The sequence below is a fragment of the Sphaerodactylus townsendi genome, linkage group LG16, assembly GCF_021028975.2.
Source record: "Sphaerodactylus townsendi isolate TG3544 linkage group LG16, MPM_Stown_v2.3, whole genome shotgun sequence".
Lineage (NCBI taxonomy): Eukaryota > Metazoa > Chordata > Lepidosauria > Squamata > Sphaerodactylidae > Sphaerodactylus > Sphaerodactylus townsendi.
In genome coordinates this window covers 23,547,400-23,561,811 of record NC_059440.1, presented here as the reverse complement: position 1 = coordinate 23,561,811, position 14,412 = coordinate 23,547,400, and the positions used below count along the sequence as shown (strand labels likewise).

Genomic DNA, 14,412 nt, shown 5'->3' with positions numbered 1-14,412 from the left:
CTGTTGCTTCAGTCAAATCTCCCTGATGTGAATCTTCTTCTCCCATGATTATTTTGATGCATTTTGGGGTCCCCTGTTAGTGGTCAAAAATGCTGTCAAGTAACAGCTGACATATGGCGACCCCGTAGGGTCTTCAAGGCATGAGGTGTTCAGAGTTTGACATTGCCGGCCTCTGCTTCCCAATCCTGCTATTCCTTGGAGGTTTCCCACCCAGATGCTAGTGCCTGTTGTATCTGTTTGTACAAGAAGAAGAGGAGGAGGAGTTTGAGTTTGGATTTATACCCCACCTTTCTCTTCTGCAAGGAGACTCTCAGGGGCTTACAATCTCCTTTCCCTTCCTCCCCCCCACAACAAACACCCTGTGAGGTGGGTAGGGCTGAGAGAGCTCCAATGAACTGTGATTAGCCCAAGGTCACTCAGCTGGCATGTGTTAGAGTGCACAAGCTAATCTGGTTCCCCAGATAAGCCTCCACAGCTCAAGTGGCAGAGCAGGGAAGCAAACCCGGTTGTCCAGATTAGAGTGCACTTAACCACTATGCCATTGCTGCTCCCTGAAAAACCTTTACTGCTAGTTAGATATATTTCACCAAGGAGCATTCTGCAGGAATGGCTTCATTACCTGAATTGCCTTGCGGATAAAGGAAAATACTGGATAATGCTAAACCCAACCTTTTTTTTTTAACATTGCTGGGAGCTGGAAATACACGGGGGGGCAGGAAGGTGCCAGGGAGCCAGTGCTGTGTAGTGGTTAACGGCAGCAGACTCTAACCTGGAGAACCTCACTCGTCCACATGAAGCCAGCTGGATGACCTTGGCCAGTCCCAGTTCTCTCTCAGTTCTCTCTCAGCCCACACAAAGGCAGGGAATGGCAAACCACCTCTGAATGTCTCTTGTTTTAAGTCAGCTGTGACTTGATGGCACTTCTCACCACAACCACATGAAGAAGAAGAGGAGGAGGAGGAGTTTGGATTTATACCCCACCTTTCTCTCCTGTAAGGAGACTCAAGGTGGCTTACAAGCTCCTTTCCCCACAACAGACATCTGGTGAGGTAGGTGGGACTGGGAGAGTTCTGAGAGAACTGTGACTAGCCCAAGGTCACCCAGCAGGAATGTAGGAGTGCAGAAACACATCTGGTTCACCAGATAAGCCTCTGCCACTCAGGTGGAGGAGTGGGGAATCAAACCATTTCTCCAGATTAGAATCCACCTGCTCTTAACCACTACACCGTGGTGGCTCTTGTTGATGGCAGGTACTTCTCCATGACCAGCTTAACTCTCCATCATGGATTTCAAGTTCTTGGTCAATCTCTGTTATCAGAGTTCACAGTCAGGAATCCGAGAGCCTTTGCTAAATCCCTTTCACAAGTCAATGGCATCAGACTAAGAGTAATAACCCCTCCAGTAGGTTGTAAATGATTTGCACATTAACTGGGCTGGGTCCTTTTGGCAGATATCCCCTCTTCCCTCTTGCCCCATCCTGGAAAAACAAATTCCAGCAAGCAGGTACCTTTACATTGGTCAGCTCAGAATCTTAAGCTGGACCCATGGCTCCACTTATAAACACACAGGAAGTTGTACTGAATTTAAGGGTGCCAGCCTCCAGGTGGGACCTGGGGATTCCCCGGAATTACAGCTCATCTCCAGACTACAGAAATCAGTATCCCTGGAGAAAGTGGATGCTTTGGGGGGCGGGGTGTTCTATGCCATTGCACCTCACTGAGGTCCCTGTCTTCCTCAGCCAGTGTGGTGTAGTGGTTAAGAACAGGTGGATTCTAACCTGGAGAACCGGTTTTAATTCCCCACTCCTCCACCTGAGTAGCAGAGGCTTATCTGGCAAACCAGGTGTGTTTCCCCACTCCTATATTCCTGCTGGGTGACTTTGCTCTAGTCACAGTTCTCTCACAACGCTCTGGGCCCCAGATACCTCACAAGGTGTCTGTTGTGGGGAGAGGGAGGGAAGGAGCTTGTAAGCCACCTTGAGCCTCCTTACAGGAGAGAAAGGTGTGATATCAATCCAAACTCTGCTTCTTCTCAGGCTCCATCTCGAAATCTCCAGGAGTGTCCAAACCTGGATCTGGAAATCCTAACACCCATCCCCCATCTCTGGGCAGGGAGTGCCAACCCACTGATGCAGCAAGGTTAGATTCAGTTCAGTCTGAATTAGATTCAGTTAGGCTCAGTTCAGTCAGACCATGGGTCCAGCAAGGAGACTCAGGACTATTCCACACAAGTTCCCAAAAAGTTTGCAGAACATTTGCAAAACGTTTTTTATCTCCACCCTTCATTTGTCTGCCCTCGCCCCCTCAGATGGAGGGGGCCGCCATTTTGTTTTTTCTGCTTCTAAAAACTCTCTGTGGCATCCATGCTTTGATGCTTTAATGCCCCGAGCTGCAATTCTCAATAGATCGTGTAATCAAAGCATCAAAGGCCCTTTCCCCACTTACCTTAAGCCCCGCACTACTCGAGGAGAGTAGCGAGGGGTCCCTCGGCACTCCCCACTGAGAGGGGCGGTGACAGCGCAGCCGCCCCGATGCTGCTGCTGTCGCGCCCCTCAGCGCAAGGCATTCCTGGCGCTCTTTCAAAGGGCGCCTTTTGATGACCCCGTGCAGAGCGCGGGGTCGTGGGGACGTTCGGGCGCGCGCCAGGGATGCCACATGCTGGGAATTGCGCGCAGCAACCCTCGGAAAAGGGTAAGTGGGGAAAGGGCCAAAGATTGAACTCTCCCAAATTAAAAAAAAATGATAAAAATAATCAGGCACAAGGGAATGGAGTGAGTGCAGCAATGTGACAGAAAATGGCACCGAGGAGGAAATTCGGGGATGGCGGAGTGGTGTGCAAAAACGTTTTAAAAAGATCGCACAGCCCTGAAAATGTTTTGAAAACATTTCAAGCTAAAAAATCATTATAAAAGAGAATGCATATAAAACGTTTCCAGGCAGGAGATATAACGTTGCCAAAGCATTTTGAGGTAAAAACCTTGTGGGACTCCACAGAGGAAATGTAATATTTCCAGCCTCAAAATGTTTTATTTTGGTTGTGCGGACAGGGCCTCAGGTCTGTCTATTTTAACCTTCCAGAGTGTCAAGGAGAGGGCTTTCACGTCACCCATTGCCTGGTCTTCGTAACTAGCAACATTGGGGTTTGAACCTGGAACTTTCTGCATACGAAACAGAGACTCCTACACTCAGTCACCTCCCCTTTCCCTATCCATTGTCCTATTCTACATCCTGTTCCTTGTAAACTAAATAAATAGACAGATTACCCTGCAGCTCTTGCTTTAGGAATATGAGGAAGAGGTGTACGCATTACAGGTGTACATTATTACATTCTTGGCACCAATGTTGCCAAAGCGATGAGGAAAGCCAATTAACTTTGGAGTACTGACATAACATATACTTTAGAACTCAGTAAAGTTGCAGTATATAAGCTGTATAGAAATTATGCCTTTCATTCATCCTCTGCCCAAGTAATGCCAGTGTGGGTGTTCTTTTTCTCTCTTGTATCTCCCTGTCTGCTAAGGAGGAGGTCTTAAATTAGGCAGAACTCTGGAAGTTGGCAGAGAAGGGAAGTTCCTTTGTGGTTTAAACCAAGGGGATGGATTTTGTTCAGATCCTGTGGACAACAGCGTTATGTATCTGCATTGTCTTGACATCGTCTGTGTTGGTGTGGAGCCTTCATCGTGATTACAACAGGACCCACATCCCTCCTGATTTGAAACACCGTCGAAAACTATGGGTATATAGTTGGTTACTTAGTTCTGCATTTGCAGTGGTAAGTTTTGCCTTTTATATAAGGTAGGTCAAGTTTTTAATGGGTTTGTGGACACAGCAGCAAATGATGTGTTGGAGACGTGCCACAGCTGGAGAGCACATTCATTGTGGGCAGAAGGTTCTGGCTTTGTGATATGCTGTGTCCATACAAAGTGCACAGTTGCCTTGGGAAAACCAAACTGGTGTCTGCAGTACTTCCCTTGAAGCAGTGATAGAACTTGGAAAGGGGATGGAAGGCTCAGTCAAACCTCCGTCAAAATTACCCTGCGGAAGCCACCCCCAGGTAAATGATTCGGGAAGGGGGTTAAAAACCAGGAAATGCATTCTGGCTTCATCAGAATTCTGACCCTATTAGGGATCCATATTTTGAAAACAGAAGCTGTGGTCCAGGTTTTGGGGAAATAGCTTCTGCACTGAGTCTGATTCCGGTGGAGCCCTGGAGCAATTTGCTTCCAGGGGCGTATTGCCCAGTGGGACATATGGGGTTAAATGTCCCTAGGCTGCGGTCATTTAGTCACATGGGGGTGGAAAATGAACCCCACACACCTCCTCCTCCTCCCCAGGTCCATACACTGACTTCAAGACCTGGTGCAAAAATTTTGTTTGGTTGTGGTCGGGGAAACCGGTTGCCCATACCGGGTGGGGGAAGGGGGGGCTCAGATTTTGCATCGGGCATCATTTTCCCTAGATACACCTGTTTGCTTCTCACTACTTTTTTCTCAAATCATCATGCTGCTTACATAAGCCCCACATTCACCAGCAGTGGAAGGAAATGTATGCTGGCTATTATGGGTTTTTCGGGCTGTGTAGCCGTGATCTGGTAGGTTTTGCTTCTGACATTTCACCCGCATCTATGGCTGGCATCTTCGGAGGCATGACTGTGCCATGGAGAGGAATGCATCTTCCTGTCTCATGCCTCTGAAAATACCAACCACATATGTGGGTGAAGCATTAGGAGCAAGATCTGCCAGATGAAGGACTCCCAGTGGATGGAAGGACTTCTGGTGGGATAGCATTTCATACCCGTTGAACCTCTGTGTGCTCCCAGCCTACACATTGCGGAGAGGGGTGGTCTTGCTGGCTGTAGAGCAAGTTTTTCTGAGCTCCCACCACCCCAGATTCCTTAACATTTGACAGGTGGACTGCAGAGGTCTGGATTCAGACCCACCAGTTCTGAAAAAATCTAGAATCAGCAGTGTGAGTGAGCTGGGGAGCTTTCAGGACAGCCTACCCAGCTCCTCCTGGTTTTCTTCGTTTTTCTCCCTCATTACTTTCTCTCCTTGTCTTCTCTTTTCCCTTTTTTATCTTTTTGAAAATCTACCAGACCGCAGCCACACAGCCCAGAAAACCCACAACAGCCAGTTGATTCTGCTGTGAAAGTCTTTGACAATGTATTGGGATGTCCATTCTTAAGTGGCTCATACGTTGGAAAGCAAAATGCCTTGGTGGCTGGGTAGATCAAGGGTATCGAACGTGTGACCTGGAGGCTGGATCTGGTTCCTTGTCAGCCCTGGGACCCAGCTGAGACAACTCCCCTCCCTGCTTCCAACACGGCCTGGGGAGCCTGAAGCAGGTCAGGCCCACCCCTGCCCTGATGCAAAATTGTGAACACAATCTTCATTGGGTGGGTTAGCGAAGAAGACGCCTCCACCTGTCAAATATTGGGGTTAGATAAACATCTTGCGTGGGCCATTTGTGCATGGGCACATAACTCCTGCTGAGTGCATCTACTCTCCCATTGGATTTCCCAGACAAGTGGGCGCCTTCCACACATGCAAAATAATGCACTTTCAGTCCACTTTCAGTGCACTTTGTAGCTGTGCGAAATAGCAACATGTACATGTTAAAAATTGTGAAAGTGGATTGAAAGTGCATTATTTTGCATGGTGCCCCCCAGCTGGCCTTTTTATCTGGGCCACCATCAAATGTGGCCCGCTGCCCTCCCCCCGCCCCCTTTCTCCTGGGGACAATTTTAAAGAAAAGATGGGGTTGGCCGGACGCCTCTATTATTGTCATTATTAGTGTTATTGTTACCGCTGTTTTAAAGATTTTAGTAATATATTTTACCTATATTTTATGTTGTACACCGCCCAGAGCCCTTGGGGATGGGGCGGTATAAAAGCCTAAACAATAAATAAATGAATGAATGAATGAATGAATGAATGAATGAATGAATGAATGAATGTGCAGAAGGGGCTGTGGATAGCTGACAGGTGAACATTGTTGTCCCGTTCCAGATACAGGATGCTTCTTTGAACAGGGATAGGGAACCAGTACCACCCCATCTGTCGACGTAGTGCTTGGCTACTGTGTTGTCCGCAGCCGTGGGGACATCCTATCTGTGAAGGGAGTCTGCACAAGAGAGCAAAACACTGCTAATTGCTCTGAGCTACAACATATTAATGTGGAATGATGACTCACATACAGTCTAGACACCTTGGACCTCAGTGTCTTTACAGTGAACATTTGCCCTCAACCAACAACTCCTTGGGGCCACATGCCAAAAGCCATGCCCTCTCACAAGTTGAAGTTTTTTCTGGACTAGGGAAAGCAATGAAGAGGAGAAGCTTAGGTTTCAGGTCCACAGGTTTCAAAAGATGCACATGCTCATGTTTTAATTATCTATCCCTTCGCATTGGGCAATTGAGTGCATGTTTGCTTGCAATTGCAGTACCATTGCGCTCAAGGAGATTTGCTTCTAAATCAACATGCGTACACTTGTGCAACTAATTGCAATCTTGAACTGGGTTAAACCTTTCTAAGCCTATTGTTGAGGATTTTCCAAGCTGTGTGGCCATGGCCTGATAGTTTTAGCTCCTGACGTTTCACTGGCATCAGTGGCTGGCATCTTACCATGACGTGTCTCTGAAGATGCCAGCCATAGATGCAGGCAAAGCATTAGGAGTGAAATCTACCAGACCATGTCCACACGGCCCAGAAGACCCTCAACAGCCACCTGATTCAGGCCATGAAAGCCTTTAATAATACCTTTGAAACTCATTGAGTCCAATGGACCTAAAGGTAAAGTTAAAATTATCCCCCTGTGCAAGCACCAGGTCATTACTAAACCAAGGAATGATATCATGTCCCAACATTTACTAGGCAGACTAGGTTTGTGGGATGGTTTGTCATTTCCTTCCCCAGTCATCTACATTTTAGCCCCAGGGAGCTGGGTTCTTGTGTTGCTGACCTCAGAAGGATGGACCACTGAGTCAACCTTAAACTGGCAATTTGAAACTGACTTCCCTCGGGATCGAACTTGGGTTGTGAGCAGAGCTTTGACTGCAGTACTGCAGCTTACCACTCTGTGCCACACGGCTCCTCCAGGGAGCCTAGAAGGCTCTAATTCTATTTGGTAAAATTGCTTATTTTAGGGGTGGAATGTTTCCAACTGCTTGACAACAATATCTTTTGAAAACCAAGCTCTTTGGTCTCATGGGGTGAACAACGGTGTTGGATCCAGCCAGCCTTTATACCAGTGATGGCAAACCTTTTTAAGACCGAGTGCCCAAATTGCAACCCAAACCCCAGTTATTTATCGCAAAGTGCCAACCCAGCAATTTAACCTTTATGCTGAGGTTTTAGTTTAGAAAAAACTGGTTGGCTACCTCTTCCTCCGCCCCACCCGCTTGAGCAGGGGCCAGCCTGCTCTAGCCTCCAGCAAGTCCTACAAGCACTGCTCTGTAATTCTCTAGCATCTCTGCCTCCTCTGTGCCCCCCCCCCTCGGGGAGCAGCCACCCGGAGCACAAGCACCAGGCCCGCCAGCTGTGTCCTCCCTGCTCACCGCGGTGCGCGCATGCCATGCTCAGTGGCCCAGGCCAGCCTAGATGTGTGTGGTGTGTGTGATTTTCCGCTCCCCACATGTTGAACTCTGTGTGTGCGTGCCCACAGAGAGGGCTCCGAGTGCCACCTCTGGCACCCGTGCCATAGGTTCGCCATCACTGCTTTATACACAGTCTTCCCAGTTGCCTTCCCAGCATGCACTCCGCGTGGCTTTTCTGGATTCAGGGGCCGTGATCCACAGCACAACGTTTTGGTCAGAGCGAACCCTCTGCTGTCTTTTTCATTAGCAGAAACATAGGTTAGATCCAAGCCACCACTCAAGCTCTTGAGACATCACCAGTTTTGGAAGCTCGCAGCCAAGACAGAGCGCTCATGGGGAGAATCACCCCACCCCCTCCCCTCTGGCTCGCCCTGCCAGGTTCCTCCTTCAACTAGCAGAGCCTACACCAGCTGAAGGAGCATCCTGGCTGGGTCATCATGGGTGCTTCAGCCTGGCCCCACCAGGCTGCTCCTTCAGCCAATGGAGGCTCTGCTAGCTCAGGGGTAGGGAACCTTTAACACTCAAAGAGCCATTTGGACCCGTTTTCCACGGGAAAAGAAAACACTTGGAGCCGCAAATAATTTTGGACATTTAAAATAAAGATAACACTATATATATATATAGGGTTGTTTTTTTTACCTTTTACTCTGCTCATTCTGAGAAGCGCATGGATGCGCCCGCCCTGCTGCCTGCAGGGCGGGCAAGGATGAAGCCGGCGGCTCAGCCTCACTGGCTGCCGGGAAAGCGCCCATCCCGCTCCAATGGGGTGGGCGAGAGGGGAAGCCCGTGGCGCGGCCCAGCTGACCACGGGCAGTTGGTGCGCCCTCCCTGCTGCCTGCAGGGCGGGCAAGGATGGGGCCGGCGGCTCGGCTCGTGGAGCCACAGTGCAAGGGCAGAAGAGCCACATGCGGCTCTCGAGCCACAGGTTCCCTACCCCTGTGCTAGCTGAAAAAGCAGCCTGCCAGGGCTGGGCCAAGGGGTGGCCCATGGCAGCCTCCCACCAGCTAAGGTAAGTGGGGCATGGGAGGCGTGGGGGGAGGGGAGCAGGTGTTGCCCCAGGTGCCATCCCCCCCCCACGCCTTTGAGCCTATACATGCCAAGCAACTACCAAGAGGCTGTGTCATTACCACAAAGCCAGTCCTAGGGTAGAGATGTTTGTTTCTCTGAGGCAAAGCAGCCTGGAAAGACTGGTCTAGAGCAGACCTTTTCACCTTTCAACTGATGGGGGGATGCTCCCTCCATCTTTCATTCCTTAACCTTCACTGATCCTGCTAAAAGAAATCACAAGCTTGTGCTTAGGGTCTCCCCCCCCCCCCCCCGCAAATAATACAATCTGCTAAGGTTCCACTTCACACCCTCTGGAAAGATATCCTACCCTTTGAGTAAGCAAGGGATACCCAACCTTTCTGACCCTGTGGGCACTTCTCCCATTTTGACATGTGGTGATGAATCCAACCACAAAACGGCTGCCACTGAAAGTGAAGCCAATGACAAAATGGCTGCCATAGGAGGCAGAGCTAACTACACAATGTCAGGGCATTTATAAGTATAGTTGTCATCTGCCTATTACGCACTCAAACATTTTTCTCTTACCTTTTAATAACAGTATGCTGAAGTAAGAACAGTTCATGACATTTGTGTCAATTCAGCTTCTTCCTTCCTCACTCCCTGTGTTATAATACTATGAGTAATATACTTGTTTCTTTTGCCCTGTTGTTTCAAATGTCTACATGTATTGACAAAAGACTGACCTTGCTCCCGTTTTGCTTGTTTTCTAAAGGGACACTATCTGGAGAAATTGGGCATATGCAGTCAGATTGCAGTATTGAGGCTGGTGTTCAATGGAGTACCATCAATGAACGATCCAAAACTGTACATCAAGAATTTGTATTTTGAACACGTGCCAGTGAGAGTTTATTGGCCCAAGTTATCAACGCCTGTTGGGAACTTGAGAGGAATAATCTATCTCCATGGAGGAATTGGTGTAGTGGGAAGCATTAGTAAGACCTTTTCGAGACTCCTACAATTTTTCATTCTATTTCTTTAGAAAATTCAGAAGGATACTTCAACATCAATGACTCTGACTGTTTTCTAGTACACTAAAACCAGTGTGGTGTAGTGATTAATAACAATGGACTCTAATCTGGAGAACCGGGTTTCATCCCCCACTCCTCCACTTGAGTGGCAGAGACTTAACTGGTGAACCAGATGTGTTTCTGCACTCCTATATTCCTGCTGGGCTAGTCATAGTTCTCTCAGAACTCTCTCAGTCCCACCTGCCTCACAAGTGTTGAGGGGAGAGCAAAGGAAAGGAGCTTGTAAGCTCCCCTGAGTCTTCCTACAGGAGAGAAAGGTGGGATATAAAGTCAATAAAGTCTTCTCCTTCTTCCCCACAACAGACCCCATTGTGAGGAAAGTGGGGCTGAGATCCCATTAACCTACCTGATATTGAATCAGACAAATGATCTATCATGGTCAGTATTGTCTATTAAGACTAATGGCAGTTCTCCTGGGACTCCGGAAGAGGCCTCTCATATTATCTGGCACCTGATCTCTTTCACTGAGGATGACAGAGTCTGAATCTGGGGCTTTTTGCATGCTAGAACCTATCAGGTAATCTTCAGGAAGCACACAAGCAAGATTTCAGTTCTATATAGATTGACAATATTTGGGGAGGAGGGTACAAGCTTTTGAAGGTCAGAGCTCCCTTCTTCAGATACATTTCGTATTCCTCAGATGCATTTCTCTCAAGAATTTCATCTCAGGTGCTACTAGAGGCAGCTCTAGCTCTTCTAGTGCTAACTAATATGGCTACGCTCTTCAGACTAGCAGGAAGCACAGTCATTTTCAGTGGGAATTTTTGTTTTTGTTTTTCAGAAGCCTACGAAAGGGTGTGTCGCTACTTGGCCAAAGAAAGTGAATCGGTGGTTGTGTGTATTGGGTAAGTAGCTTCAACTGTTGAAATCACCAAATGACCTCAAGAGGCGGGTCTGCCTCATTAGCCCGGAACGGACAGACATTCTGAATACAAGGGTCAGCTTTGTCCAAGGACAGAGTACAAGGATCATTTATTTCCCAGCTTACCTCTCGAGCAATATTCCTTCTGGTATTTTGAGGAGCTGAGTAAATGTCTGCAGGGCTAATATCACTTCCCAGCTCAAATGGGAGCAGAAGAAAGGTTTGTCCTTACCCTCCCCTGAAGGAAGAAAGTTGAAACATATTGTGGATGAAGACATTGGCTGTTGTGCAATAGTCAGTGTGTAAGAGGCAAGGGCAATGTTTATTTTATTTTTATTCTACCCCACCCTTTTCCAGCATAAGCCAGCCTCAGGGCAGCTAACAACAACTGTAAAACCATAATTTATACATTAGAACAATCACAAGCATTTATTATATACTAGCATCAAAGCCCGCTGTAGGTTAAGCAATACAGCGGGCCTAGATAGGACAGGGGGTGAGGGCAGGCAGGGGGCTGATCAGTGGATTGGTGGGCTTGCTGGGGATTGGTGAGAGGCCAGGAGGGCTTGCTGGGGATTGGGGGAAGGTGGGAAGGGCTTGCTCAGCCTGTGAATCCTGTGGTCCTATCAAAGTCAGCGGGACAGCCTTGCCCCATACGTCCCAAATCGGCCTGTGCATTTAGCAGAGGCCAACTTACTGGTGATCCCTGGCCCCTCAATGGCTGGCCTCCACCCGGGCCAGAGCCTTTACAGCTCTGGCCCCTGCCTGGTGGAACGCTCTACCTCCAGCTACGCGGGCCCCGCGGGATCTTAATGATTTCCGCAGGGCCTGCAAGACAGAGCTGTTCCGCCGGGCCTTCGGGGAGGCCGGCCGCTGATGGCTCCCCCCCCCCTTTTCTACATCATCTATGGACCATGCCGTCCCTTCCCCTTCCTTCTTCCTCCAAGGGGATTTAGTAGATGGACGCCATTGATATATTTGCTGTCAGAACGCTGCATTTTAATGGGGTTGATTTAATAATATAGAGCCATTATTTAATGTTTATTTGAATTTGGTTTTACCGACTTTAATGTGCTCTACCTATCTATCTGTACACCGCCCTGAGCCCTTCGGGGGAGGGCGGTTTATAAATATAACAATAAATAAATAAATAAATTGTCTGCTCCAGTGGTGTAGTACCAACGGGGTGGGGTGGGGTGCGACACCCTGGGAGTGCACCTGTGCAGAGGCATGGCAGGTGCAGTTCCCCCTCGCTCCACTCCTGGTCTGCTCGGACTAGCAACAACTCTCCAGAATCTCAGACAGAGGTTTGCTGGAGGTTTAATCTGATGCACTGTACATGCATAGGAGATGTTTTACTACTGAACTGTCACCCTTTCCCAAGCTGTCATTGGTCTATCAGGGTCAGTACTGGCTTTTAGGATCGGCAGAGTCTTTTCAGGGAAACAGGTTGAGCCTTCTGTTACCAAGCTCTGTCACTGAGCTAACATCCTTCCCCAAACAGAATAGAATATTGGGATGATTCAAACTGATGTAACTCACAAATATATTAGGATAATTTTGGGATCTCTTAGCTATAAATGTATGAACATACTTATTTTCCTCTAAGTGTGTCCAGGGATGGAACTGCCTCCCATCACCCCAACAGCTGGTGCACCCTTCTCCTTGTCACAGACACCCACCCAGGGACCCCGGAGCACCCTAAAATTAGCAGCCCTGCTCCTGGACTTCCCACAAGGTGCAGGGACCTCCAGGAAGCCAGCAGCTGTGAGAAACTGCAGAGAACTGGCAGTAGGGCCTGAGCAGCAAGAGCAAGCCTCCACAGTTTCAGGGAAAAGGGTAGGGACAGCACAGCCCTAACCAAGCTGCAATTAGCAGCCCTGGGCAGCCTTAGAGAGAAGGGTAGGGCCTGCACAGCCCCAACCAGGTTCCAATCATGGAGGAGGGCCAGCAAAGCTGAAGAGCCAGTCCCAGGCTGGCAGGGCTCGACAGACAGCTCACCAACCACTAGTAGGCTGGAGCAGGGAGCTCCTAGGAGATAAAAGGGAGGTAGGGAAAGAGGGAGAAGACTAGTGTGGTGTATGGGCTCCAGATTTCAGGAGTGATGTGAACTGCCTGGCAGAAGTGAAGAACTTATAAATGGAAACCAGTGTCATGTCTTAATTGATCCAAAAGGTAGCTGAGCTCCTACAAGGCCAAGGGGGCTTATGCCGCAGCGGTGGTGAACAGAGGGGGCACTCAAAAAGTATTTGAATACTTATTTTCCTATAAGTATTTTCCTATAAGTATTTTCCTATAAGTATGTGAAAACAAATACAGTAAATACATCCAACAATAACGATTAAGACATGGTTTCACCAGACAGCATGAGAAGATTAAAATGACATTATTCAGCAAGATGCCGTGTTCTCATTGTAGCATGGGATGATGAATTTAGACTATCGTTTGCTTTTAGATATCGCTTATCTCCCGAGCACCCTCCTCCAGTTCAGTCTCAGGACTCTTTGACAGCCGCATTATACTTTTTGAAGAACGCGAGGTTTTACGCAGTGAACCCTAACCGCATCATCGTCGCCGGCGACAGTAGCGGAGCCACAATGGCTGCAGCGCTTTGCCAAGAATTGGCGGTTCGAAGAGATGTCCCAAGGATCCAAGCCCAGATCTTGTTGTATCCATTCCTCCAGGCAGTGGACTTTACTTTGCCATCCTATCAGCAAAATCATTCTATCCCCATTTTGTTCAAGAAACGGGCTGTCAAACTAGCTTTCCAGTATTTCACTCAGGCTTTCAAGTTGGATCTAATGGGAGTTCTAAACAGTGCCCATGTCTCTGAAGATATGAAGGCAAAGTGTAAGAAATGGATCAGTGCTGATCTTATTCCAGACGAGTTTAAGGTCAGAGGTTATGTGCCGACAAAGCCAGCTCCATATTCCGAACAGCTTGGTGAACTGTGCAAACCAGCTTTAGAGACGTGGTTTTCCCCACTTTTAGCAGAAGATGAGGTTATACGCCAGCTCCCCGAGACTTTCCTTTTGACCTGTGAATATGATATTCTTAGGGATGATGGACTATTGTACAAGAAACGGCTGGAGGACAATGGAGTTCCAGTCACCTGGCATCATGTTAAAGACGGTTTCCATGGAATAGCTTATTTAGTTAGCCTTGGCCCATTACAGTTCCCAAGCACAAAAATCGCTATGAATAGTGTGATACGTTTTATATGCGGGTTACCAAAATAATCCTCTGCAGAGATATAGCAATAACTTCAGAGAGCTGTTGGCGGGGGGAGGGGGGATCGTGTACATTCCTGCAACTGCATGGGCTGTTTAGAAGTTGCTATTTATTTTCAAATGTTCTTGGTACCATTCTGAATGAAGAAAGAATGAAATGCTGAATACGTGGAGTGAAATCTAGTGATTGCCAGTTGGCTGTGTGATTCCCTCAAAGTAGATTTGGACTGAGATTCAGAAATTTGTATTGGCATAATTAAAATTAATATGTACAACATTGGTGGTACTTAGACCCATTCAAAAACTGTAAGATAAAAGACAATAATAAATAAAAACGTCAATAAAGTTCCCTGTATTTGACAGTTTACTTTGTGCAGTTACCAAAACTAGACAGCCACTGATTGGAAGTGGCTCACAAAAAAGTTTGCCACTTCTGAGGTACTTCTGGTCAGCCAGTAATAGTCGGAGAAGCTTGTGTGCGTTTATACTGCAATGAGACGGTGCTACTACAGTTCTTAGTAATTTCTCCCTCAGGTCACAGCTAGCTTTGCAGTAGAATATAAGAGCCAGTGTGGTGTAGTGGTGTAAGAGCAGGTGCACTCTAACCTGGAGAACTAGGTTTGATTCCCC

The 14,412-nt window shown here is 47.9% G+C and overlaps 1 protein-coding gene across 1 annotated transcript; it reads left to right on the top strand.

The window, feature by feature from the left end:
- The first annotated feature begins 3,340 nt into the window (after nt 1-3,340).
- Nucleotides 3,341-14,142, top strand: LOC125445837 (arylacetamide deacetylase-like 4). Its single transcript, XM_048519236.1, has 4 exons — nt 3,341-3,771; nt 9,375-9,594; nt 10,472-10,535; nt 13,008-14,142. The coding sequence occupies exons 1-4, from the start codon at nt 3,595-3,597 to the stop codon at nt 13,789-13,791; spliced, it is 1,245 nt and encodes a 414-aa protein (XP_048375193.1). The 5' UTR covers nt 3,341-3,594; the 3' UTR covers nt 13,792-14,142.
- The last annotated feature ends 270 nt before the right edge of the window (nt 14,143-14,412 follow it).